We start from the raw sequence: 27929 nt of genomic DNA, 5'->3' as shown, positions 1-27929 counted from the left end.
CCCCCCTCCCTCCCTCCCTCCCTCCCTCCCTCCCTCCCTCCCTCCCTTCCTTCCTTCCTTCCTTCCTTCCTTCCTTCCTTCCTTCTTCTCAGAACTCTGAGATGAAGACCTGAGCAGAGATTAACAGACAGTTAATCAACTGAGACACCCAGGCACTCCTATTCCCTCTCATTCTTGCTACCATCCACAGTCCTTCATTTTTTTTCCCAAAATGTGAGTAAGGTGTTCTTCTGAGTTCCTTTCCCCTTTTCCCCAGAGACTTTCCTTCTGGAGCTCTCTCCTTGTCACTTGTCATGTTGGACAGCTGTCAAGTTGGATGGAATTAGATGAAGTCTCAAGAACCTGACCAACAGGTGGTCTCGGCCCTTCTAGTTGTGATCTTGACTGGCTTATTTATGCTGTTGGCAATTTCTCCATCTTCTGGCCTCATAGGATTGTACAAGGTTAAAGTGAGGTTCTATCAATGGAAAAGCTTTGGAAGAAGTGTGAATGTAAAAGGGAGCTAGCTTATCCAGAGTGCATTGTTTTTAATGTTATTACCTACTTCGTATATCAAAGGTCTTTCATATTCTCCTCACCTCTGTTTATATTTATTGACACATTCAACCATATATAGAATGAGTGACAGAGAGTGGGAAAAGCCCTCTCAGGCATCGCGGAAGGGGGTGATTTCCATGTCTATACCTAGGAGGAAACAGGGCAAAGTTGTAGAGGTTGATGCAATGGGGGAAGTATTTTAGGACAAGATTTAAGAGCATTTCTCCCCATGTATTTCATCTAACAGATAATTATGACATATCTCCTGTGTGCAGGGCATCGTGTGAGAAGCACTTCCTTACGTTAAATAGAATGCGAAATCATGCACAAAGGCAACATAAATGAAAGTTCCCATTGGTGCTATACGTCTATTATACTGCCTTATTTATAATCCAAAATCAGTTATTAATTTAATATAATAAGAATCCATTTACCACATATTACACTTTGGGTAGATGGCATAGAGGCTGGAGACTCCACCTCATTCCCATGAGGCCTTGTATCAGTTTGGGTTTCTTTTGGTTGTAAGTGACAGAAACCCAGTTCAAACTGGCCTAAACCAAAAAGAGAGATTATATTGTTTATGGAACTGAGAAGTTGCTGATCCAGGAACACAAACTATGTCATTAGGACCCAGTCTCTCTCGTGCCATTTTTTGGCTCTCTCTGTGTGTTGGTGTTACTTCCAGGTGCACTTTACGTGTAGCCCTTGAAGTTCCATCCTCAGAGCTTAAGAAGAGGTCCCAGGGTTAATCTTGACTGCATTGATGGGCAGGCTTTTGCGTCTCTGAATCAATTTCTCTGATCAGGTGGATTTGAGGCCTGGTGCTGGCCATACCCTGGAGCCTGGAGTAGTCACCTTCACTGGAAACCTTTAAATTGAAAATGGCCAAAAGGTGCAAACTTCAGGGGTGCCTGGGTGGCTCAGTCAGTTAAGCGTCTGACTCCTGATCTCCGCTCAGATCTTGATCTTAGGGTCGGGAGTTTAAGCCCCATGTTGGGCTCCACATTGGACGTGAAACCTACTTACAAAAAAAAAAAAAAAGTACAAACTTCAGTTATAAGATAACAGGTACTAGGGATGTAATGTACAACATGATGATCACATCTAACATTGCTGTATGATACATAGGGCCGTTGTTAAGAAAGTAAATCTGGAGAATTCTAATCATAAAAAGAATTTTTTGGACCTTTATTCTTTTTTTCTTTCTTTTTATTTTATCTATGTGAGAAAAATGGATGTTAGCTGAATCTGTTTTAATCATTTCACAATATGTGTGGATCGTATGTTGAAGGCATAGAGCACCAGCATGCTCTATGCCTTCAACGTATACAGTGATGTTATATCAACTGTTCCTCACTAAAACTGGTAACAAAAACCAAAAAAGTAATAACACTATTCTTTGATAAAGACAGTGATATTTGCTCAGTCTTATGTATATGTAATTACCAGCAGCTACAGGAAAGTGCTAATGGTACTATTTAGTAATAGAAACTGAATATTTTGCTCTGAAAAAAAAAAAAAAAAAGGAAAATGGGAGAATGAGAGGCAGGTGCACTGTCCCTCAGAGAACAGCCAGAGTTTTGTCAGCAGAAGGGCAGTGGGGTGTGGTTGCACAACAGCCCGTCCACCACCAGACCCCTGCCCGTCTCCCCTCTTCCCCCCCCAGCACCCAGCAGGTGGCTCTTCCCCAGGCAGGTGCTCAAGCAGTGCCTTGTGCGTTGAGTCCGTGGTATTGGCAAGAGCTAGAACTCTGCATTATGATTGCCAAAGTAAGTTTCCTATTTCTTTCTTTTGTCTAAGTCAAGAACTTTCCGTAGTATTACAAATTTGTGTTTGACTGAATGTACTAACCTTGAAAAACTTTAACTCCTCTATAAGGCTAAAGACTCACCTGTTACCTGTAAGTTTTTCAACACTTTTCCTAACTGGGTTTGCTGTATCACCAGTTCCTGCTTTATTTTTTGTTTTAAGAAATAACAAGTTCTACTCTATCCAGTGGAGATTTTTTTCAACCTGTGATTATATATTTAGACTTGTAAACATAGCTGCTTTGATCTAAAAACACACCAAAATGTTGACTGTTTTACAGAATGCAATAGGATTGTTGGCAGTTTTTTGTTTGTTTTCCATTTTTTCTACCATGAACATGCTATTTATATTGCTGAAAAACAATGCTATTTAAATAGTCATTAATTTACTTTTTAAAAGCTTATTTTGAGAGAGAGAGAGGCAGCACAGAGCCTGACTTGGGGCTTGACCTCACAAATCATGAGGTCGTGACCTGAGCTGAAACCAAGAATCAAGTGCTTAACCAACTGAGCCACTCAGGCACCCCCGTTAATACATATTTTTGTAGTATGATGCGCTAATTTCTGGGAACAGTGTGAGATAAGACAGAAAAGGTCACAGCCTCATGGAGCTTGTATTTCTAAGGGTGAGAAAGACAAATTATCACACAAGTAACTAAATAGAATAATATAGATTTTGATTAATTCTACCAAAGGGGAGATGTGATAGGATAGGAAATAAATAAATAACCTAGTTTAGGTTTTTAAATTCTAAATTGATTGGCAAAGGCCCTCCTAATAAGGAGAGAACCACACAGAGAGCCAGAAAGATCATCCCAGATAAAGTACAAAGGCCCTGGACTGGCAAAGAACATCATGATTCTCAGCACCAGGTAGGAGGTCTGCTTATGTCAGCATTTTTTAGTTCATATAAATGTTAGATTGAGTCATATGACATTGCTATGCTTGTGGGTCAAATTGATTGAATAGTAGTGGTTGCATATGGTTCAGTCAGTGCTGTGGTTGAGCAGTCTGGTCACTGACCTGCAAGTGATTGAAGCTCTCTGGGCTGCACTTTCTTCACCTGTAAAATCAGGTCCATTATGGTTTTTTAGATATGTTTTTGTCGCTGACGTTTCATGATTCTAGTCAGAGCCAGGATGAGGTGAGGCAGGTGAAACGCCTAAAGCACAAAAATCTAAGGAGGCTCGCACCCTGCCCTTGTGCAACCCTGAGAATGAGAGTCCCCTTCGATTTTGCAGCCCAGGCTTTCCCTACCCGCCCCCCCCTTCCCGCCCCCACCCCAGTCCCAGCCCTGATTTGAACTCATTTCACCGTCCACATACAGCAATGACTTTGCTGATGTACGATTCAACCCTGTCCGTGATGCTTACTGATGCATTATCTAAACAAGCCAAGACTTGCGGCGTCTGAGTTATGTCTTCTGCCCTTATCTTGACTTATTTTTCATATTCTTATTCTCCATTCACAAGTTAATCCACTGTGTAGGTAAGAAGTTCCAAGCAGGAGCTTACATGTACCCACACGTAGCCTAGCAAACTCTTTCTCTTGCCTGCAACCGGAAAGCTGGTAACGACGCATGCATGTTTTATGTTGTTCTCCTTCAGATCAGTCCAAGATGTTTGTGAAGGTGTTTACCGAAATTGACCGGATGCCTCAGCTGCTCGCCTACTACTACAAATGTCACAAGGTGAGAAGCTGGGAGTGCATATGTGGTGTAACGTGTACAGCATGGGGCTGCAGAACCCCAATGTTTGTACGCCAAGGGAGAGACGGCTGGTCTCCTCGCCCTGTGGCCCTTCTTTTCATTAGCCAATAGGGGGTGATCTTGGTCCAGCCTGTGGATTCGTTTCTTTGCCAGCATTGGGAGGTGGGGGTGGGGTGGGGTGGGGTGGGGAGCAAGCCCTCAGTTTTCAGCATATTTTGTGTTTATAGCTGGATTTCATTTATAGACTGAAAAGGTATTGTAATTCCTCCCATTCTTGTCTTTCAAGGGAGAGTAGTCTCTTAGGCCTTATGATGCCCTCCGGAAGCCATAAGAATTTTTTGTTTTCTAGGGTTGTTGACATTAGGTAAAAAAAACAAAAAACAAAAAACAACAACCTGACAGCTTCCCGGGCTAACTTAATTCCTTCGAGTCCAACCTCATGCGTCTTTAAGCAGTGGTGTTGGGACATGAAGATGAAGCGCACACTCACGAGCACCCGGAAGGTCTGTCGGGGAGAGTGTAGCACACCCAGCGCCAAGGACCTTGGCGAGCTGTTGGGACAAGATGAAGGAAGAAAGGAACACTGGGAGGGGAACGAACTCAAGCTCTGATTGATGATCAGAGCAGGTGGCTGTGACTTCTCTTTTTCCCTCGCCTCTGAAGCGAATGGTCCTCAGCGGGCACCCAACTGCTCGGGTCAGTAGGCAGCGGAAGTCGCTGGCCTTGCTGGGGGGCAGCGCTAGCGGGCGGGGCATCTAAGCCACTCAGCGGGTCCCCTTTCTGCCTCTGCAGGCGCGGCTATTAGCAACCTGGCAAGAGCTGTGCCACAGCGACCTCCCCCTGGACCGGCGGCTCACCGAGTTCTATGATGCCCTGCTCGGGGCCTGGCACACGCAGATCCAGTGGGCTTCGCAGGTAACAGCTCGCTTGGCTCTGAGGGGATGGGGGGCTGCCCTGACAGTGCTCTCTCCTCTGCTCCAAGCGCTGCTGTAGGAGCCTCCCTGTTTGCTGCCATCACCAAAGGAGTTAAAGATAAGCCTCAAAACCCAAGGCAGTAAAATCTTTCAGTCTCCTTAAAACTCTTCTTATCGTCCTCATCTGTATCTTAAATAGAATCTAATGTGACAGTGTTGCGTGTTGTTCGCCCAGGGAGCCTGTGGAATTCCTGGAGGCTGTTATCTTCTGATCTAAAAGCAGGAGGCCCTCGGTCAGGTGGTGTTTGAGTGAACAGGATTGTTTTTATCTCAACTTCAGGGAAAATTGACCTGGCCTAAGGCTAGTTTCCCTTGTTCACATGGTATGCCCAGGGCTCGAGGAAGAGTACAGTTTTACAGGCGCCCTCCGACTTAGGGCACCCGTGAGACAGAAGAACTTCATTTCTAGTGGAAGCTGCCCATCACTTGTCTTCCCAGAGCCTCTTGGCATCTTCCGCCATCCAGGGGATGAACCATTGTTCCCCTGCCTCGATGCCAGGGGGTGCCCCAGATCCTCTTGCCCTGTTTTAGGAGAGAAGAGGCTGTGACTTACTGGGCCTGTTAATGGTGTGGCTTGGGTTTTGGTCTGCTTTCAAAATTCGTTGTGAATTACTCTTGCAGTGTCCATCCGTCCACCGCTGGAATGAATGCGACTGTAGCTGGAGAGAATCCCTTGTACAGGGTCGCGTCCATCCCAGTGTTTAAAGCTCTCTTCTATCCCCACATTGCTTTCTCCTGGAGCCAGCCGAACTCAGATTCAGGTCATAGCAACACGGAACACAGCCTCCTGTAGACGTTTCACAGTACTTACATAGTTGTCGGTTTTCAGGGACCCTGGTGATGCACCTTCATTTCTCTGTCCTTGCCTTCTTTTACTGTCCCTTGTGTTGTGAAGATACAACCAACTTACATCCAATGTGCAAATACCCTCTGTCATCTAAGAAAGAGGATTTAGACTTCTCAGATTATGTTTGGGCCGCATCCCATAAACCCTGCTAATTTATGCTTTTGGTCCATGGTCTGTTTCCTTTTCAGGGGACTAAAAGCCTGATAAGCGTCCGTCATCTGAAGCTCAGTATAATGCAAAAGAAAAACAAACACACCACAATAAATGTGTCCCTTTCTGATTTACCCCAAGTATTATAATATGGAAAATTTCCAACATATAAAAGAGTTGAAAGAATTGCATGATGAACACCGATGTACTCACATCTGCAGTCTGCAGTGAACATTTTGCTATGTTTGCTCTATCATAAATCTGCCCATCTTCCCATGTACCTCTCCATTCATTGACCAGTCTTATTTTTTTATTCCTTTCAAAGGAACTTGCAAGCATTATTTAGTTCTGAACATGTGTATTATTAACTAAAGTTCAATATTTGCTCCTCACCCCGCCTTTTTAGGTAAAATTGTGGAATGCAATGATCTTAAATATGCCATGTGATCAATTTTGATAAATGTTGTATAACCTGATCCCTGTTAAGATACAGAGAACATTACCATCACTCTAGAAAGTTCTCTCATGCTCCTTCCTAGTCATTCCAACTCCCCTGAAGGCAACCACTGCTCTGATTTTTTTCCCACCATAAATTAGGCCTGTTTTTGAAAATTTTTTTAATTAAAATTTTTCTTATTAAATTTTTTTTTCATTCCCACCCCTTCTATTTTTTGTTTGTGTTTTATTATTTTTGAGAGAGAGCAGAGTGCAAGCAGGGAAGGGGCAGAGAGAGAGGGAGATGAATCCAAGGCAGGCTCCAGGCTCCAAGCTCTGTCAGTACAGAGCCAGCATGTCAGCACATGGAGCTCAAATCCATGAACTGCAAGATCATCACCTGAGGTGCAGTCGGATGGTTAACCGACTAAACCACCAAGGTGCCCCCATTTTCAAATTTTATTTATTTATTTATTTTTGAGAGAGAAAGAACACAAGTTGGGGAGGGGCAGAGAGAGAATGAGACACAGAATCTGAAGCAAGCTCCAGGTTCTGAGCTGTCAGCACAGAGCCTGATAGAGGGCTCAAACTCAAACCCTGACATCATGACCTGAGCTGAAGTCGGACCCTTAACCAACTGAGCCACACAGGTGCTCCCTGTTTTTGGAATTTTAAATAGATGGAGTCATATAGTGTATAGTTTTCCTGCAAAGTTGCTTTCATTGAGCATGTTTGTGAGACTCATTCATGTTGTGTGAATCAGTAGTTTGTTCCTTTTTATTGCCAAATACTGTTACGTGGTATGAATATACCACAGTTGGCTTATTCATTCTTATACTGATGAACACTTGGGGTATTTCCAGTTTGGGGCCATTATGCATAAAACTGCTAATGAACATTGTTCTCTAAGTCTTTTTGTGAATACATATGTTCATATCTCTTGGGTAAATACCTAGGAGTGGAATTTGCTAAGTCATTGGGCAGGTATATGTTTAGATTTATAAGAAACTGCCTGACATTTTTCCAAAGTGGTTGTACTTTTTATAGTCCCATGAGTGTGCGAGAGTCTGGATTGCCCCACATCTTTGCCTATGTTAAGTGATGTCAGTCTTTTTAAGCTAGTCCATTCTGGTGGGCGTGTTGTAGTATTTCATTGTGGTTTTAATTTGTATTTTCCTGATGACTAATGATATTGAGCATCTTTTCAATGTGTTTATATCTTCCTTTGTGAGCTGTCTGCTCAGATCTTTTGCTCACTACAACAAATTGGCTATTTGCCTTTTTATTATTATTATTTTTTTCTTTAGGAAATCACTTTTTATTTTTTAATTTTTTTTTTTTTTTACAAATAGTTTATTGTCAATGCCTTTTTATTATTGACTTGTAGGAATTCTTTATATATTCCAGATAAAAATCCTTTGTCAGATATAGTTTGTAGATACTTCCTTCCAGTCTGTGGCCTAAACAGAGGTATTGATTTTGTGAAAGCCTAATTTATCAATTTTTTCTTTTATGGTTCTTGTTTTGTGGGAAATCATCACCAACCCCCAAATTGCAATGATGCTCTTTTGTATTTTCTTCTAGAAGCTTGTTTAGTTTCCTTAAAAAAAAAAAAATTTCTAAGGTTTATTCATTTTTGAGAGAGAGACAGAAACAGAGTGTGAATGGGGAAGGGGCAGAGAGGGAGACACAGAATCTGAAGCAAGCTCCAAGCTATCTATCAGCACAGAGCCTGATGCATGGCTTGAACCCATGAATCATGAGATCATGACCTGAGCCAAAGTCAACACTTAACTGACTGAGCCACCCAGGTGCCCCTAGAAGTTTGTTTAATTTTTACAGTAAGATCTGAGGCCCATCTTGAATTAGTCCTGCACATGATGTGAGGTAAGGTCAGATTGTTTTCAGGTGGGCCATTTAGGTTGCTTCTATAGCCTGAGTTTATAAGTTTGGTCTTAGAGTCTCTGAACTTTGTGGTGGTTCTCTGGCCATTGACCATTCTTTTTGCCAGATCTCTTCAAGGGACACGGGACACCTCTGAGCATAAAAAAACCAGTGTGTTTTAATTGAAATGGGTAAAAATGCTACAGCTGAAGGTCTATGATATGACTTTATAGTTTCAGCTGACCAACTAATTAGTTTAATTCTTCCCCTGCCCCAGGTCGTCTGACTAGGAGATAAGTGTGAAGGAAATTCTCATAGTGAAGAGTCAGCATTCCTTTTTCTAGAAGGCCCATTTTTATTTCCTCCTTGGGTCCCTTCTTTTCTCGCAGCAAAAGGTTTCTTCTGTCAAATGAAGACATTGGGCTGGGTGGTATCTGAAGGTCTTTCTGACTTTCTGACAATAGCACGTTTGAGGATAGGGAAAGGCATTGGCTGGAGATCAGAGAGTTTGTGTTGGTGCTGCTGTGGGGGGAGGGGCACCATACGGTGGAGGAACTGAATTCAAGGCAGGAGTTTGGTTTTCTCAAGAAGGTAGTGAGTCTGGAGCAATAGAGTGAATGATGGCGTTTCTGTTTTAAGAATGGTTTTTGGTGTAAAAAAAAAAAAAAAAAGAATTTTGGTGTCAAAACATCACCTATGTAGTTTCCCTGCCCAGAAGGCTTTAACCCTAATGCTCTCATGAGGAAGCATGCAGACAAATTCAAGGTTTGTCAGTTTTGTTGATCTTTTCAAAGAAGCAACCAGTTCTATTGATTTTTAAAATTAACTTTCTATTCTTTATTTTATTTACCTCTGCTCTAATCTCTATTATTTCCTTCTTTCTTCTAGCTTTGGGTTGGGCTGCTTCTTTTTCTTATTCCTTAATGTGTGCAGTTAGCTTGTTGAGTTATTTCTTCTTTTTTAATCTATGTGTTTACAGCTAAAAGTTTCCCTTTTATTAGCGTTACTTTTGCTCTATCCCATAACTTTTGGAAAGTTGTGTTTTCATTTTCACTCATCTCGGTATTTTCTAATAAAAATATGAGTTTATTGATTTTATAGTTTTTAAGCTTATACATTTTTGGCCATAGAGTTACTTAAGAACAGTCTTATATCTTGTTTTCATGTCTGTGCATATTTAAGTTACATTATAATAAAAAATCATTCAGTCAGCACAGGGAAGTCTGTGAGAACCCCTCTCCAAATGTACTATATACACTTTTACAGTTTTGTTCAAAAGATCAATAGTATATGAAACAGAAGAAAAGACTCTTAGTGAATAAGTGAATCTATAACCTAAAAGGCCTCCAGGGTGCCTGGGTAGCTCAGTCAATTAAGCGTCCAACTCTTGATCTTGGCTGAGATCATGATCTCACAGTGTGTGGGACTGAGCCCCATGTCGGGCTCTGTGTTGACAGGAGCCTGCTTGGGATTCTTTCTCTCCCTCTCTTTCTGTTCTTCCTCCACGCAGGCTCATTCTCTCTATCTCTCTCAAAAATAAATATTTTTTTAAACATTTGTTTATTATTGAAAAAGAGAGCGAGACAGAGCATGAATAGGGGAGGGGCAGAGAGAGAAAGAGACACAGAATCCGAAGCAGGCTCCAGGCTCTGAGCTAGCTGTCAGCACAGAGCCCAACGTGGGGCTTGAACCCACCAACCGTGAGATCATGACCTGAGCCTAAGTCGGACGTTCAACCCAACTGAGCCGCCCAGGCACCCCAACTTTTAAAAAAGCCTAAAAGGCCCTTGATACACTATTCCTGGTAGTCCTTAGAGTAAAAGATAAATCCATCTTAACGGAAGGTCTGTGTCAAGGGGAGAGGTGGCTGTGGGCTGGTATGCAAATCTGGCTAAATGTCTTCCAACCCTGATTCAGTGAATTGCTCTTTTTTAATTCTATTTTATTCCCCACCTTCCATGCACTCTTAGTTTTCGCGCAATCATCTTCACAGCCCTTGCTGGCCAGATTTTGGTAGCCATCTAAATCCTACATGTGATAAATTTGAAAAAAAGGCACTTGTGGCCAGCAATTGACATGGAGTAGCCAATTGTTCTGGACAAGTTGCAAGTTCTGCCAGTTACTTGGCTCTCTGAGCTTGTTTGAGTTTGTAGGAAGGAACACTTGGGGCTTAAAGCTCTTGATGAGGCCATTTTCCAGCTGTTGGAGAAATTCCTCTGAGAGCAGTCCAGGAGACTGCTTCTTTATAAGTTGCGCTCCCACTTGGGCCTTTGTGCTAACGCAGATACCTCTCTCCCACTGTAGGTTTTCAAGAACCCCCACGAGGTGGTGACTGTGCTGCTGATTCAGACTCTGGGGGCCTTGGTGCCCGCCCTGCCCGACTGCCTCAGCTCCGGCATGGAGAGGGCCGGGCCTGAGCTGGGGCTCCTCACGCTCCTGGAGTTCTACGATGCCACCTCCCACTTTGCCAAGGGGCTGGAGATGGCACAGCTCCCCCGCCCACGTAAATACTCCTTCCTCCCGGTCCTCTGGCCTGTCTTCACTTGCTCTTTTTGAAGCTTCTTGGGTTTGTTTGTCTTTTCAGATGACTGATTTTACAGATTTGGAATATCCTTGTTTTCCTTCTCAGCAGATAGCGAAGCCTTTTCCATGAAAGCATTGCCATTATGGGAATGGTTGCTGCCTGACATATTAACCAAACCCAGTGCTACCTAGGGGCTTTGCATGCTCTGGGGGAGTGATGGGCACTTCCGTAGGAACTTAGAATGTGCAAGAGGCAGGTGGGCATCAGTGGCCTCAAATTCCCAACTTCCGTTGGGAAGGTAGTGTCCTCTTCCCTTTGGGATGTCATAAAACCTCAGACAACTCCACCTACAAAGTAAGTTGAAGAGACTAGGTTAGAGGAACTTCTTGATAGGGCATCAGCAAGTGTTCAAGAGCAGCGAGGCTGTGTTAGGACTCAGGGTGGCTGTGGGGAAGATGGGCATTCCCCAGCTGTGTCTCGGAGCACAGCCATGTCGTGTTACGTTTCCCCAGCCGTTTCCCCTGTAAGTTAAAAGCATCATAAACTTTTAAGTAGCACAGATCTCATGACGCATGCTTCTGTCAAATCAGGAAATCGCTTCAGGAAGGCCTTGTTCTGCCGTTTGGCGGCTATGTGTCACTAACTTGCTTTATTTAATAGTTATTCTCTTTAATTACATTTGGGTATAATTACTTCGTACATTCCAGGGAGTGTGTTTATTGTTCCAGTTCCGGATGATTCATAGGTGTTTTGGCTCACTCACTTGGCAGATCTTGGTTGTGGGAAAGGCTTGGGGGATGTGGGTAGCTTCCAGGGGACCAGGATGCAGTGTCTGTGGGGCTGGAGTGTAGACCACGCTGCCTGCTGGAGCAGAGTAGAATGAAGGTAGAGCAAAAAGGCAGGTGGCCTTCCTCCCACTGCTGATGGATGTTTGAAAAAGAGAGAACCACCCTCCAAAGAATAAGGCATAGAAGTGCTTTGTTAGCCAGCCATGGAAATTTAGATTTTTAATGATTCCTATCAAGGTTTCCGAAAAAGTATTTTTTTAAATTTAGAAATACTTTGGAAGCACCTAAAAGTAAAAATAAAAGAGAATAAAAGTGATTCACAACCTCATCATTCAGAGAGAGCCTCTGGCAGCCTTTCATTGTATTTTCTCCTAGTAATTCAAATATAAGTACACAATTTTCCACAAATATATCTAAAAATATATACACGTATACACCTACACACATATACATCTTGAAAAATAATGGTTGCATACAAACTTAAATTATCTTTCTTTGCTCAATATAATGAGCATTTTTGTAAGTTCTTTTTTTCAATGTTTGTTTATGTTTGAGAGAGAGAGAGAAAGAGACCAAGTACGGGTGGAAGAGGGGCAGAAAGAGAGAGGCAGACACAGAATCTGAAGCAGAATCCAGGCTCCAAGCTGTCTGCACAGAGCCCAACACGGGGCTCGAACTCACAAACCATGAGATCATGACCTGAGCCGAAGTTGGACACTTAATCCACTGAGTCACCCAGGCACCCTTATAATGAGCATTCTTTTAAATGTCATTAAATGTTTTCCCAAGACATTTTTTTAAACATGTATTTAATTTTATCTGTTGTCTTTTTTTGGTTTTAGCATATTAGGATTTTTTAATTGCCTCTGAACTGAGGTATAGCATACCCAGGTATAGCAGTTTCTAACATTTGTCCAGAACCAAGATGTGGCTTTTTAATGACCACTAGATAACTGTGGCTTACTTTATTTATTTATTTATTTTTAATGTTTTATTTATTTCTAGGAGAGAGAGAGAGACAGCATGAGCAGGGGAGGGTCAGAGAGAGAGGGAGTAACAGACTGAAACAGGCTCCAGGCTCTGAGCTGGCAGTCAGCACAGAGCCCGACGCGGGGCCCGAACCCACGAACTGCGAGATCATGACCTGAGTGAAAGTTGGACGTTTAACCGACTAAGCCACCCGGGCGCCCCAACTGTGGCTTACTTTAATTTATCCACTATTAGAAATAAAACTATTACAAACAGTCCAACACATTAATTCTGAACCCTGAAATTTTGATTATTCCTTAGGGTAAGCTTAAGAATCACAGTTGCTAAGAAATGAACATTTTATTTATTTATATACTTATCTATTAAATTTTTAAAAAATGTTTTAATATATTTTTGAGGGAGGAGTGCACAAGCTGGGGAGCAGCAGAGAGAGAGGGAGACACAGAATCAGAAACAGGCTCCAGGCTCTGAGCTATCAGCACAGAGCCTGACATGGGGCTTGAACCCACAAACTGCAAGATCATGAGCCAAAGTTAGACACTTAACCAACTGAGTCACCCAGATGTCCCATAAGAAATGAACATTTTAAAGACATTTGTCATATTTTGCTCTTGAGAAGGTTTCTCCCTATTTTCGTGTCTGTCAGTAGTGACTGAGGGTGCCCATCCCCCAGGCCCACGCCTGCACTGGACGCTGTTTGTTTTTCCCCATCGTTACCAGGTTCTTAGACAGTTAATGATATTTCATTGTGATTCTTCATTTCTTTGATTACTAGCAAGTTTTCAATTTATAAACTTTTTTTGAATTGCTTATTCATTTGCCTACTTTTTTTTTAAGAGTTTAACTTATTTCAGATTAATTTATAAGAACAATTTAAAATAATATATCATTAAATATAAAAAGCAACAAAGTACATGTTATAAAAATTCATGATATAGGAATCTATAACGCAAAATGAAAGTCTCCTGTAAACCTAGTTTGCTAGAAATAACCACTGTTAAAAATTTGGTATCTATCCCAAAATAGCCTGATGTAGCAAAGATTTTTTTCTCCATTGTTTATCATTGTTACACATGCACTTTCTTTTCTTTTTTTCTCACTCTTTATTTTTTGGGAGAGAGAGAGGGAGAGAGTGCGAGCAGGGGAGGGGCAGAGAGGGAGACACAGAATCCAAAGTCAGACGCATAACCAGCTGAGCCACCCTGGCGCCTCTACAGATATATTTTCGAAATTTATATTTTGCCTTTAACATTGTCTCTATTTTGGCAATTAATGCATGTACATGGTATAATTAGAAACATACAAATTATGAAGTAGAAAAACTAATATTTAAAGATAACTTAAGTTGATTTTATAATTAATAAGCAATAGGTATTAATTATAGAAAACCCCGGAAAACACAAAGAAGGAAAAAGATCATTCTCAGTCCACCATTTAGAAGCAGTATTTTGTGTTATATAAATGAACAGATTTTGTATGAATCAGAGGGTCTCTATATCCTGTAATGTTTAAAACAATTTTTTTAATGTTTACTTTTTTTAAAAATTTTTTTAATGTTTTATTTATTTCTAGGAGAGAGAGAGAGACAGCGTGAGCAGGGGAGGGTCAGAGAGAGAGGGAGTCACAGACTCTGAAACAGGCTCCAGGCTCTGAGCTGGCAGTCAGCACAGAGCCGATGCGGGGCTCGAACCCACGAACAGCGAGATCATGACCTAAGCGAAAGTCGGATGCTTAACCGACTAAGACACCCAGGCGCCCCTAATGTTTACTTTTGAGAGAGAAAGAGAAAGGAGGGGCAGAGAGAGAGGGACAGAGGATCTGAAGCTGGCTCTGTGCTGATAGCAGAGAGCCCAGTGTGGGGCTCGAACCCACAAACCATGAGACCATGACTTGAGTTGAAGTCAGATGCTTAACCGATTGATCCACCCAGGCGCTCCTTTAAATGTTTTTAATAGAATATTTTGTTACTGTTATCAGCCCCCCCACAATATAATACTGACTCAATACTGTCACCTAATACACAAATTTTCCATTTGTTCCACAAAAGCCTTTATAGCTGCTTCTCCACCTCTTCCTCCCATTAAGATCAATCGATGTGCATATGTTTTTTGGTTGTCTTGACTCTTTATTTTTGTCTTTTCTCTTTAATCTCTTAATCTGAAACAGTCATCTCACCTCTCTTTTGTCTTTCATGACATTGACATCTTTGAAGAATACAGTGTAATTTTCTGGTGGAATGTCCCTTTTCCTGCGATTGTCTGATTGTTTCCTGAAGATTAAATTTGGATTAAATATTTTGGCAAGAATACTACATTGATGATGATGTGTATTTCCTGTGGCATCACATCAGGAGACACATAATGTCTAATTATTGGTGATGGCTGGATTAATCACTTGGTAGATGTATCCAATGTATCCAGTAGATCTCTCTGTTGTAAAGATACCTTTTCCTCTTTGTAATTAATAAATAATCCATAGGGTGATGCTTGGGGCCCATAGGAAAATACTAATCCTCAAAGAACACTTACTTAGTGACTTTAGCATCCATTGATAAATCTTGCCTGAATAACTTTCACAATACCAATTATAAAATGGTGATTCCCTACTTCTGTCATTCCTTCTATATCTATTTGCAGGCCTTCTTTTGTAAAGAAGAGATTTTTCTTTTCTTTCCTACTTTAAAATTTTTTTTTGATGTTTATTTATTACTGAGGCAGAGAGAAACAGAGCATGAATAGGGGAGGGGCAGAGAGAGAGGGAGACACAGAATCTGAAGCAGGCTCCAGACTCTGAGCTGTCAGCACAGAGCCCGACATGGGGCTCAAACCCACAAACCGTGAGATCATGACCTGAGCTGAAGTCGGATGCTTAATCCGACTCAGACACCCAGGAGCCCCTCTTTCCTCACTTTTAAAAAGTTTTATTTATTTAGGTACTCTCTACACCCACTTGGGGCTCAAACTCATGACTCCAAGATCAAGAATTGCATGCTCCTCCTGAGCCAGCCAGGTGCTTCCTTTATTTTTTAAAAAATTTTGTTAAGTTTATTTATTTATTTTGAGAGAGAGAGGATGTGTGTACAAGTGGGGGAGGGGCAGAGAAAAGGAGAGAGAGAATCCCACGCAGACTCTACACCATCAGTGCAGAGTCTGATGCAGGGCTTGAGCTCACAAACTGTGAGATCACAGCCTGAGCTGAGATCAACAGCTGGATGCCAACCAGCTGCACCCCACAGGCAACCCCCTTTTCCTTACTTTAATATCACTGTGAATTCCTGGATTCTTTTTTTATTCATTGTGGTATGATTTGCTATTCCTATTATTCATTTTGATGCTTGAAATATTTCAAATTTGGACAGTAGTTGCCCCTTTAGGCTGCCTTCTGTATCTTTTTGAAATGTCCCTATCAGTCTTTGATTACTTGCTTGCTGTTTGCCACAAATTGTTCCAGGAACAGATATTTTCCCTGCCTAAGACCTATGTTTTCCTAAGGAGCCGGTTTCTTTTAGTGGGAAATGGTATTTAGAAACCAAGGTTTGGACACTGAGGGTGCTCACTCTTCCTGGGATTCTAGACCCTTTTGGTGGACAGAGCTAGGAACTATATATTTCCAGTTTATACTGATCCTTTTAAATCACATCCACTTTACCTTCCTTCTCCCTGGTTGCATCTCTTGTACAGTGAGAACTCTGGTTCCCAACTGTGTGTGTGTGTTTTACATATGTGTGTGTCCAGTTATTTTTCATGACTCCCTTATGGATAGGTCACAACATATTTAATTTATTCACTCAACTACAAACAAACTAGTACTGGAATGCTGAACACTGAGCAAAATCAGACACAGTCCTTGCTCTCCTATAACACCTGTTCTGGTGGGAGATAACCAAATTATTATAGTAATAGGTGTGTAATTACAAAACAAGATGAGTACTTTGAAAAAAAGCAGAGTGGTTCTAGGAGAATATATGAACAAACAAAGCTGATTGAGCCTGGTAACTTGAGCTGAGTGAGTCCTGAAAGAAGAATGGGAGGTGACCAGACACAAGGGTAAGGGAGAACAAAGTCCTTCCAGACAGAAGTGACCCGAAGGGAGCCCAGTGCTTCTGAGGAACTACAAGAAGGCTGGAGGCCAGGAGGAGGAAACTAATTGTGAAGGAGGAAAGGCTGGGGCAGTAACAGTAAAAAGAGCTGGCATTTATTAAGTGTTACCACATGCTACACAAAGATTTTATGTAATCTCCATGAAGGCCTTGTAAGATTGATACCATTATTTATTTTTTTATTTTTTTTACAAATAGTTTATTGTCAAATTAGTTTCCACATAACACCCAGTGCTCATCCCCACAAGTGTCCTCCTCCATGCCCATCCCCCCCCCCCCATCCATCAGTCCTCAGTTTTTGTCAGCATTCAAGAGTCTCTCATGGTTTGCCTCTCTCCCTTTCCCCCACCATTTTCCCCCTTCCTCTCCCCCTTGTTCCTCCGTCAAGTTCCTCCTAATCCTCCTATACGTGCAAACATATGATATTTGTCCTTCTCTGCCTGACTTATTTCGCTCAGCATATCACCCTCAAGGTCCATCCATGTTGCTACACATGGCCAGATTTCATTGTTTCTCATTGCCATGTGGTATTCCATGGTATAGATAAACCACATCTTCTAGATCCATTCATCTGTTGATGGACACTTAGGCTCTTTCCATGTTTTAGCTATTGTGGAGAGTGCTGCTCTGAACATTGGGGTCCATGTGCTCCTATGCCTCAGCATTTCTGTATCCCTTGGGTAAATTCCTAGCAGTGCTATTGCTGGGTCATAGGGGAGTTCTATTGTTAGTTTCCTGAGGAACCTCCACACTGTTTTCCAGAGGGGCTGTACCCGTTTACGTTCCCACCAACAGTGTAGGAGGGTGCCCGTTTCTCCACATCCTCGCCAGCATCTAGAGTTCTCTGATTTGCTCATTTTAGCCACTCCGACTGGCGTGAGGTGGTATCTCAGTGTGGTTTTGATTTGTATTTCCCTGATGAGGAGGGATGCTGAGCATCGTTTCATGTGTCTGTTGGCCATCTGGATGTCCTCTTTGGAGAAGTGTCTGTTCATATCTTCTGCCCGTTTCTTCACTGGGTTGTTTGTTTTTCAGGTGTGAAGTTTGGTGAGTTCCTTATAGATTCTGGATATTTTTTTTTTTAATGTTTTATTTATTTCTAGGAGAGAGAGAGAGACAGCGCGAGCAGGGGAGGGTCAGAGAGAGAGGGAGTCACAGACTGAAGCAGGCTCCAGGCCCTGAGCTGGCAGTCAGCACAGAGCCCGACGCGGGGCTCGAACCCACGAACCGCGAGACCATGACCTAAGTGAAAGTCGGACGCTTAACCGACTAAGCCACCCAGGCGCCCCTAGATTCTGGATATTAACCCTTTATCTGATATGTCATTTGCAACTATCTTTTCCCATTCCGTTGGTTGCCTATTAGTTTTCTGGGTTGTTTCCTTTGCTGTGCAGAAGCTTTTAATCTTAATGAGGTCCCAAGAGTTCATTTTGCTCTTGATTCCCTTGCTTTTGGGGATGTGTCCAGAAAGAAGTTGCTGCGGTGGAGGTCAAGGAGGTTGTTTCCTGCTTTCTCCTCTAGGATGTTGATAGTTTCCTGTCTCACGTTCAGGTCCTTTAAGATTGATGCCATTATTAACCTCAATGTATAGTTGAGAAAACAGACATTGAAAGTCCTATGATTGGCACACAGTCACATAAGTAGGACGCAAGAGAGCTTGGATAGGAGAGCCTTCTTCACTCTTCACTGCCTCCCTCTTTCACCTTCTGAGGTTGGCCCGTGTGGGTCCTTGCAAGCTATAAAAAAGATTTTGGATTCCAGCCATCATACTAAAAGACTGAGTAGGGATATGTCAAAAAGATACAGGAGGTAGCCTGAAATAACCAAATTTGAAATAATCTGAGCATCAAAATGAATAATGACAATGACGGATCATGACACAATGAATATTCAAAGAATCCACGAGTTCACAGGGATATTGTATTAGAGAGAAAGAGAGAGCTCAATATGTTAAACGTCCATCTTCTGCTCAGGTCATGATCACATGGTTCATGGGTTCAAGCCCTGCGTTGGGCTCTGTGCTGACAGCTTGGAGCCTGCTTCAGATTCTGTCTCCATCTCTCTCTGCTTTCTCTCAAAGACAAATAAACATTAAAAAAAAAGTCTTTAAAAAAAAGGAGGGGGGTGCCTGGGTGGCTCAGTCGGTTAAGCGTCCGACTTCGGCTCAGGTCATGATCTCATGGTTCATGAGGTTGAGCCCCGCGTCGGGCTCTGTGCTGGCAGCTCAGAGCTGGAGCCTGCTTCAGATTCTGTGTCTCCCTTTTTCTCTGTCCCTTCCCTGCTCGTGCTCTATCTCTCTCTGTCTCTCAAAAGTGAATAAACATTTAAAAAGAGAGGAAAATCTTTTTACAAAAGAAGGCCTGCATATAGATGTAGAAAGAACGAGAGATTTAGGAAATCACCATTTTAAGTTTTTTTTTTTAGTTTATTTATTTATTTTGTGAGAGAGAGAGTGAGCAGGGGAGGTAGAGAGAATCTCAAGCAGGCTCCATACTGTCAGCGTGAGCCCAGTGAGGGGCTCAAACCCATGAACAGTAAGATCATGACCTGAGCTGAAGTCAAGATTTGGACACTTAACTAGTTGAGCCACCCAGGTTCCCCAGGAAATCACCATTTTATAATCATCAGGCAAAGATGATCAATAGATGCTAATGTCACTTAGGTAAGTGTTCAACTTGGAAGTTGAATTGATATTTCCTGGAATATACCCATTTCGATTTTTGATACAAACATGTTTTAGATTTTTTAATGTAGTTGAATATAGGAATTTTGGGGGAATGCCTAGTATATGGGGTATCCTGTCTATAAAGTCCTTGAAAAAGTGTTCTTCCTGCAGAGCCTTTTCTTTGTAGCTCTTTTGGAATTTGACCTTGGTTAGAGTTATCATTTGAAGAGATTCTTGGCCATGACAGGTCATGGGACGAAGTGCGTTGGTAGCTCTAATAGTGCTCTGCGGGGCGCCTGGGTGGCTCAGTTGGTTAAGTGTCTGACTTCAGCTCAGGTCATGATCTCGTGGTCTGTGAGTTTGAGCCCCGTGTCGGGCTCTGTGCTGACAGCTCAGATACTGCAGCTTGCTTCAGATTCTGTGTCTCCTTCTCTCTTTGCTCCTCCCTGCCTTAAGTTCTGTCTCTCTCTGTCTCTGAAAAATGAACAGACCTTAAAAAATGTTTTAATAGTGCTCCAGACAAATAATACATAGAGCCCACATTTATCAAAATATTTACCAAAGTGATTGCGGCAACTTCCATAAACAACAAAAGCAAATTGACAAAATGTCATCACCCCTAAGATGAAATCTGAAAAGTTCCCAAAGAGTACCTTTCACTTGTTATTCTCCAAACTTTTGAGTCTTTGTTCATCATCAATTTTAATTTTTGATTCCCTCAAGATGAGTACAACCTGGTGAAAGTCACGGAACTGGTGGAGGCTGTGTATGGCCCATACAAACCTTACCAGCTGAAGTATGGTGACATGGAAGAGAAGAACGTCCTCATCCAGATCAGCGCTGTGCCTCTGGTAATGTCATAGTGCTGCCCGGTGACCATTGAGGAGTCATCTGGTTTGGTGAAGTCGGGGGTGGCATCAGGTCTGCAAAGAGTGGGAACGAGTGGGCAAAAACAGGCTCTAAGTACCCCATGGGCTCTTCAATCCAAGTGTAAAATGAGACCACAGATATGCTACCAGTTTTCTATTTAAAGTCTCAAGTGAAGGTCCAATAGAATGAGATACTTAAATCTTTTGGAGATAAGTTGATGATTTCCCCAATTTAACGAATTCTTATGATGGCAGTCTTTGGCTATGGAACATGTGGAAATGGGCACAGGAACCATATATTCACGGGCAGTGCCCCAGGGGCAGTTTCGCTTGTGCGGACCTCCAAGGGGAAGAGAAGGCATTCCCGTTGCAAATATTAAGGTTATGTAGCCTGAAGCGAGTTGACATTTAAGAGTAGATCTCACACGAGTTAAACTCTGCTGCCTCCTGCCATTTTTCTGTTTTCCAGGGACATGCCTAGAAAGTCTGTTCTGCCTCAGTTACGTTCTTGCCCCTGAAGGAAGCATTTTCCTTTTACTGCATTCTTCTGGAGTGTTTGATATGGAGAATTTGAATTCTAGCTTTAGAGCCAGGGGAGAGATGCCATCTTAATCACAGGAAAAGAGGAAAGAGATGAAAAATACAAGGATTTTGATCCTGCTTTTCTGCCAGGAGCTCACGTGTGTGATCTTACTGGCCACGTAGATGTCCTCCCCTAGGGTCAGGCTCCCTGAGGGCTGTTGCCGCTTGGGGCTGTGTTTCTGCTGCCTGACTTGAGTGGTTTTACCACGGGCGAAGAGCTTTGGAGTTCTCCCCCATCTTAATGTTGTCTATTCATTTGTTCTTGAGCCTGAGGCAGCTTTTGTTTGTCCGTGTTTGCTGACCAGGAGCATGGGGAGGTCATTGACTGTGTGCAGGAGCTGAGCCACTCCGTGAACAAGCTCTTTGCTCTGGCTTCTGCAGCCGTTGACAGATGCATCAGATTCACCAATGGCCTGGGGACCTGTGGCTTGCTGACAGCACTGAAATCCCTCTTTGCCAAGTAAGACTGGGGTGTGGGGACAGGGCTGGCCACTCTGGAGGGTGCCGTGTGCCCCAGTTAAAACTGCATGCATTCTCTGCTCCTGCTGTGAGCCCTGGAGAAGCACCTGAGCCCGAGGGGGCGTTCTTAAGGATGTCCATTACAGCGCTGTTCGTAATAGTGGAACATATGAAGCAACCTGAACGGCCATGAATTTGGCAATAGCTAAATAACATATGGTATATTTATACAAGAGAACTCTATTTGGTAGTTACAGTATTAGTAGGTCGACACATATCAACATTGATAGATTTCACTGAGTGAAAATAAAAGCAAGTTGCAGGATCCTGTGTAGAGTGTAATACAGTATATAAAAAGAACATACAAAAAGTAGGGTATACTTTCCATAGCAGGGTTCAGCAGACTTTTTCTGCACAGGGCCAGATGATAAGCATTTTAGGCTTTTGGGCCTTAACGGTCAGTAGAGACTTTGGTAGACAACACATAAATGAATGGGCATGGCTGTATTCCAGGAAAACTTCATTTACAGAATGGGCCAGAGTACCAATCCCTATTCTGAATTTTTTTTTTTAATACTTTAACATGCATTATGTATTCCTGTGGAATAGATGTTAACAAACTCTTAATACATGAGCCAAATCTGGCCTGTCCTTTGCTTTTGTAAATAAAGTTTTATTGCAACACAGCCATGTCCATTCCCTTACCTATGGTCTATGAAGGTAGAATTGAGTAGTTAGGACAGAGACTTTGGGACCCTCAAAACCTAAAATAATGGGAGCTTAATAGAAAAAAGTTTGCTGAGCCCTAATGTCTGGAAGGTTAGGCCACAAACTCAAAACACCCGTTATCTTTGGGGAGGTAGGGAAGGACTAGGGTGGTGTTCATAGAGGATTTAGCTTTATTTGTTATTTTCTGATTTTTAAAAAAGCATATAGTCTCACGTTTCTCGTGTAACTAAAAATATAAAAATGAGAAAAATACATCATGCTAAGTGAAGGAAGTCAGTCACAACAGACCACATGATGTATGATTCCAACTGAATGAAAGGTCCAAAGTCAGTAGGGACAGAAAACGGATGGTTGCTGCTGGCCAAAGTGAGGTGGGCATTTGGAAGAGATGGGGGGATGACTACCAAAAGGTACAGGGCTTCTTTTTCAGGCGATGGAAATGTTCTAAAGTTGATTGGTGATGGCCACACAGCTCTGTGACTATAACTAAAAGCCATTGAATTGCATGGTGTGTCAATCTGTTGCAGTAGAGCTGTGGAGACAAAGAAGAGGAGACCAAGTCACGTTGAGTTAGGAAAAAGGACAAGTGAGCAAGCAGCAGAAGCTGGATTTTCTGACCCGTGCAGTTGAGGCGCGAGGGCCCTCAGGTCCGTTCCCGTCTCCCGCCTGGAGACAAATACATTCTTAGGCTCTCCAAAGGCCTTCCTTTCGTAACTTGTTCTAGAATGAAGTCGCCCTCAGTCTCGAGAAAAAATTTTTTTAATTGAACTGAATGCTGTTTTGCCGTAGTAAGTTTAGGGACCCTTGGCATTCCAGAAATGCTGGGCACACCCCTGTGAGCTCTGAGGTCTGTGGAGCCAGAGCTGTCTGCAGTGGGCGGTCCTACCTCCGGAGGGCAGCTCCCAGCGGAGACATTAGGGCTGCCACGGACACTTGGCCCTGCTCTCAGACAGAGGTGCAGCCGCGTGAGCCCAGATGCATTTTCTAAGAAGCACGAGCAGCAAGTATAATCAGAAAAAACTGACCACTTTCTGTCTCCACTACCAGCCAGGACTTTGTGGATGGAAAGAATTTTTTATTGAGATCTAAAAATCTTATTATAAAATAACAAAAATAATACTGTAGAATAATTTTTTTAAACATAAAAAAGTATAAAACATCAGTCTTCCTTTCCGCTCTTAGTCCTTCTGCTCAGAAATATCCACTTTTGCACATTTTGCTTTTAATCATTTAAAAGAAGATTTGAGCTGACTGCTTGGCTCAGTCAGTTAAGCATCTGACTTCGGCTCAGGTCATGATCTCACGGTTGGTGAATTTGAGGCCTGGATCAGACTTGCTGCTGTCAGTGTAGAGCCTGTTTTGGATTCTCTGTCCCCCTCTCTCTCTGCCCCTCCTCTATTCTCATTCTCTCTCTCTCTCAAAAGTAAATAAAACATCAAAAAATGTATATAGATAAAAGATTTTTAGCTCTCCCCTCTGCACTTTAAAGAAAAAATTTTTAGCAACCTTAACTATTATTATTTTTTAATTTTAGAGAAGGGGGTTGCGTGGGTGGCTCAGCCAGCTGAGTGTCTCTGACTTCGGCTCAGGTCATGATCTCACGGTTCATGAGTTTGAGTCCCCATTCGGGCTTGCTGCTGTCAGTGCTGAGCCTGCTTCGGATCCTCTGTCCACCCCGTCCCCCCACCTCTGCCCGACCCTGGCTCATGTTCTCTCACTCTCAAAAATAAATAAAACATTAAAAATACTTTTTAGAGAGGGAGAACAGGAGTGGAGGAGAGGAGCAGAGGAGGAGAGAGAGGGACTCTTAACCAGGCCCTGCACTCAGTGCAGAGCCCAATTCGGGGCCCAGCCCCACAACCCTGGGATCACGACCTGAGCTGAAATCAAGGGTTAGATGCTTAACTGACTGAACCACTCAGGCACCCCTCAACCTTAACTATTGTATCTTGAGAGACTGGGTTTATTTAAGGCAGTTCATCTCTCATCCCCTGCCCCTCTCAGCTCTTGTGAGTGATATTTTTACTTCTAGTTCTTCTATTGGTTATTTTGATTACTTTAAAAAATAACAGATTAAAAAACACATTAGAAAACACAGACCTATATTAAAAATTCAAACTGTACAAAGGGTATGTGGTGAAACTAGGTCACCTCTAGAAGGGAAGATTTTGAAGCTACCCCAACAGCTGCCGTTTTAAAATTAGGGCAATCAGTGTGAAGCTAACCGGAGAAGGGTTGGGAGGGGACATCGTTCAGTTGTGGGGAGGGCGTTAAGGATGGCAGGATGGGGAACGTGGGGGAGGTTGCAGAGGGCTGGACTAAGTTGAACTAGGGTGAAGCCATAGGGTATAAGCGACTGAGAAGGGGTCTCAGAATCAGGGGCTTCCCAGCTACAACAGGAGTGTGGGCTCTGGGGCCGGAGCCACTTGGGCCCAGCCCTGGTTCTGATGCTTACTGTTGGGACCTCTTGGAGCCTCCGTGTCTTTTCTCTGAGTAAACTGAGGCAGCCATCTTTATGGCAGTTGTGGCTTTCGAGTAAAAGCTTGTAATTAGAGCCCCTAACACAGCAACTCTTACATGGTAGGGATGCCCAGAAACATTTATTGTGAGAGAGAATTGGGAGGTTTGGGGACAAATGTGATTGAACTGTGATGTGATGCACACTGTGGCTGAATGGAAACCACTTCCCCCAGCGCTCTGCTTCCTGCTCGACCTCCTGGAACACCGTCCTGAGCTCCTGCAGAGCAAGGGCCTCACTGCATGGCATACTCCTCTAAGAGCTTTCCGTCATGGCTGCAGGGCAGTGGCACAGTCGGTTAACCTCCTGCGGCTGAAGCACAGTTGTGTTTTTCAACATCTCCCCGTCCATTGGTCCTTGAGGCCCGTCTTCCTCCCCCAAGGACTGACAGAAAGCTGTCACTTCTCTTAGTACAAAGGGGAGGTGACATGGATGGAATTTTGGTTTCGTGGCTCTTGCCTCTAAGGCCTCGGGCCCGTGTCTAGGGGCTGCGGTGCCACTAGTAGTCAGGTAGTCGGCGGAGAGGCCTGAAGCAGTTTCCGCTGCCTGTCGCCTTTCTTTCCCCCACACCAGCTTGCTCTTCAGGCCTGTGCCCTGGGTGTCACATCCCACTTTCCTCATGTAGAGCTAATGGTTTGGGGAGATCAGCCTCACTGTGAGGCACACAGCTGGCCTAGGTTTTCAGAGAGCCTCGTGGTTTCCAGAGAACAAGACCCACCCCCCGCTGTATTCTGATACTCGAGGACCTGCATTTGTTCGTTCGTGTTCCACGAGGTGTACGTCCTTAAAGGTATCACCACCCCACATCAGCTTTCATTCCATGCTTTCCAGGGAGCTTTCGTGTATATTACTTCATTTATCTTATTTTATCATCATGGCAACCCTGTGAGGCAATATAGCTGAGACATTGTTAAGGATGAGGAAGTTGAGGCCCAAAGACACCCAGACGTTTTCCCAAGGTCATAGTGCAAGTCTGGCATTCATTCAGGAAATGTTCCCAGGTGTCTGTTTTCTGGCCAGCCCTGTGCTAATTCTGGGGGTATGGTTATGAGCCACAAAGGGGTAGTCCCTGTTCTCCGGGAGCCTCTGGCCTAGCAACAGCACGTGCCCTGAACATCTGCATGAAAGAAGCTGTCTGGTTAAACCTGTGCCGGGTGCTGTGAGGGAAACAGGTGGTGCACAGTGGGAGCAAACAGCAGGTTGACGGGGGAGGGCCTTCAGCTTTGAATCCAGTTTCATGCTTCTGCGCCATTAAAGGTGGGCTCTTGCTTGCCAGGGAGCTCAGCTACTTAATCTAAATTTGGGGGAGAAGAAAGCCACGGAAGAGCCGTGGACATAGGCGAGCTGTTTTACAGTGTCCTCAGTGACGGCCGGGTACCACTATGGGATCGTGATGTTTCAGGACAATTCTTTGGGCCAGAGAGTGATTTACCAGCCCCAACTCTCACCTGGCTGGTCACCAGTCTTTGTCTCAGTGGCTCTGCCCTTCTTCCTCACCTTGAGTGTCTCCCCTAACGCTGTTCTTCCGGGGGAGAAAGATGGTCCTGCCACACAGAGAAGGCCCTTCTGTGGTCAGAGTTTATACGCAGTGTGCCCCCTCGGCAGGAGCCTCTGCAAAACAGTCTCGAGATCCTTGGCCGTTCGTGCAAAGCCATATAATTCCAGGTATCTTTAGATCTGAGGAGTTGACGCTGACATCCCCATCTGTTGTGTTTTCTTTCCCCACAGGTATGTGTCCGATTTCACCAGTACTCTCCAGTCGATACGAAAGAAGTACAAGCTGGATGATATTCCTCCCAACTCGCTTTTTCAAGAAGATTGGACAGCTTTTCAGAACTCCATTAGGTAAAATGAGGGCTATGACTTTAGTTTTTTTATTTGAGAGAGAGATAGTGTGTGAATGGGGGAGAGGAGGAGAGGGAGAAGGAGAGAATCTTTCAAGTTTTTTATTTATTTGTTTTGAGAGAATGTGAATGAGCAGGAGAGGGGCAGAGAGAGAGGGAGAGAGAGAGAATCCCAAGCAGGCCCTGTGCTGCCAGTGCAGAGCCCAGAGTGGGGCTTGAGCCCATGAACTGTGAGAACCTGAGCCCAAATCGAGAGTTGGACACATCAGGTGCCTGGGTGGCTCAGTTGGTTAAGCAGTCGACTTTGGCTCAGGTCATGACCTCACGGCTTATGAGTTCAAACCCCACATTGGGCTCTGTGCTGACAGCTCATAGCCTGGAGCCTGCTTCCCATTGTGTGTCTCCCTGTCTCTCTGCCCCTTCACCACTCACACTCTGTCTCTGTCTTTCTCAAAAATAAATAAATGTTAAAAAAAAAAAAAAAAAGAGTTGGACACTTAGCCAACTGAGCTACCTAGGCGCCCCAAGAGAAGGAGAGAATCTTAAGCAGGGGCTCGATCCCACAACCCTGGGATCATGACTCCCGCCTAAATCAAGTCAGATGCTCAACTGACTGAGCCACCCAGGCGTGCTGAGGGCTGTAATTTAATCATGTGCCCCGTGTGGCAAGCATAAACATGCATCATATAATACATAAAAATGGTGAATGTGTTTGTAAGGGGCTCATTACTTTTTTCTTTTTCACTGCTTTTTTCTAAGCAAAACATCTAGACTCTAAAAACAAGCCAATTAAAACTAACAATAGCAACAGCAGCACCAGAAGGGCCTCTCTCACTCCTAATGCATAAACAGTCTTCATGAGCGACTTATCTCCTTCGGTGATTCATATTTTTTATATTTGATTTGAGGTTGTTTTTTTCCCTCAGCCTATACTTTTTCAGGCCTAAGGTAACTTAGAGCTTGTATATTAGAAAATACATAGCTGATTGGATACTGTTTTTATTATCTTCAGTTATTTTTAAATTGTTTTTAAGATTTTACTTATTATTATTATTTTTTAATGTTTTATTTATTTCTAGGAGAGAGAGAGAGACAGCATGAGCAGGGGAGGTCAGAGAGAGAGGGAGTCACAGACTCTGAAACAGGCTCCAGGCTCTGAGCTGGCAGTCAGCACAGAGCCCGATGCGAGGCTCGAACCCATGAACCATGAGATCATGACCTAAGCGAAAGTCAGATGCTTAACCGACTAAGCCACCCAGGCGCCCCAATATTTTATTTTTTAAAGTAATGTCTGCACCCACATGGAGTCCTCAAACCCACAACCCAGAGAGCAAGAGTCACACACTCTACTGACTGAGCCAGCCAGGTGCCTGGATCCTGTTTTTAGATCTAAGCAGCATACTACCAAGTGGTAAGGCAGCATTGTCTGCCCTGAAAAGAACCATATAAGAATTCCATGACAGGCATTGAGGTGACCTCCCAAGTGGATGTTGAGGGCCAGATTCTGGGGTAACCC

The 27929-nt window shown here is 43.4% G+C and overlaps 1 protein-coding gene across 2 annotated transcripts in view; it reads left to right on the top strand.

The window, feature by feature from the left end:
- Nucleotides 1–27929, top strand: part of COG7 (component of oligomeric golgi complex 7) — an 88703-nt gene that overhangs the window by 23174 nt on the left and 37600 nt on the right. For both annotated transcript variants that reach the window (XR_005528768.1, XM_039234382.1), the window contains exons 5-10: nucleotides 3956–4038; nucleotides 4849–4971; nucleotides 10651–10849; nucleotides 20136–20263; nucleotides 21169–21323; nucleotides 26298–26414. Coding sequence is in view for 1 of the 2 variants with exons in the window: in XM_039234382.1 (XP_039090313.1) it covers nucleotides 3956–4038; nucleotides 4849–4971; nucleotides 10651–10849; nucleotides 20136–20263; nucleotides 21169–21323; nucleotides 26298–26414 (805 nt within the window). In the remaining variant the exon portion in view is untranslated. The remainder of the gene's footprint in view (nucleotides 1–3955; nucleotides 4039–4848; nucleotides 4972–10650; nucleotides 10850–20135; nucleotides 20264–21168; nucleotides 21324–26297; nucleotides 26415–27929) is intronic.

This window comes from Hyaena hyaena, unplaced genomic scaffold, assembly GCF_003009895.1.
Source record: "Hyaena hyaena isolate Hyena2069 unplaced genomic scaffold, ASM300989v1 scaffold_88, whole genome shotgun sequence".
In the NCBI taxonomy this organism is placed as follows: Eukaryota; Metazoa; Chordata; class Mammalia; order Carnivora; family Hyaenidae; genus Hyaena; species Hyaena hyaena.
The sequence above is the reverse complement of the archived record's forward strand: the minus strand, read 5'-3'. Positions and strand labels throughout refer to the sequence as shown.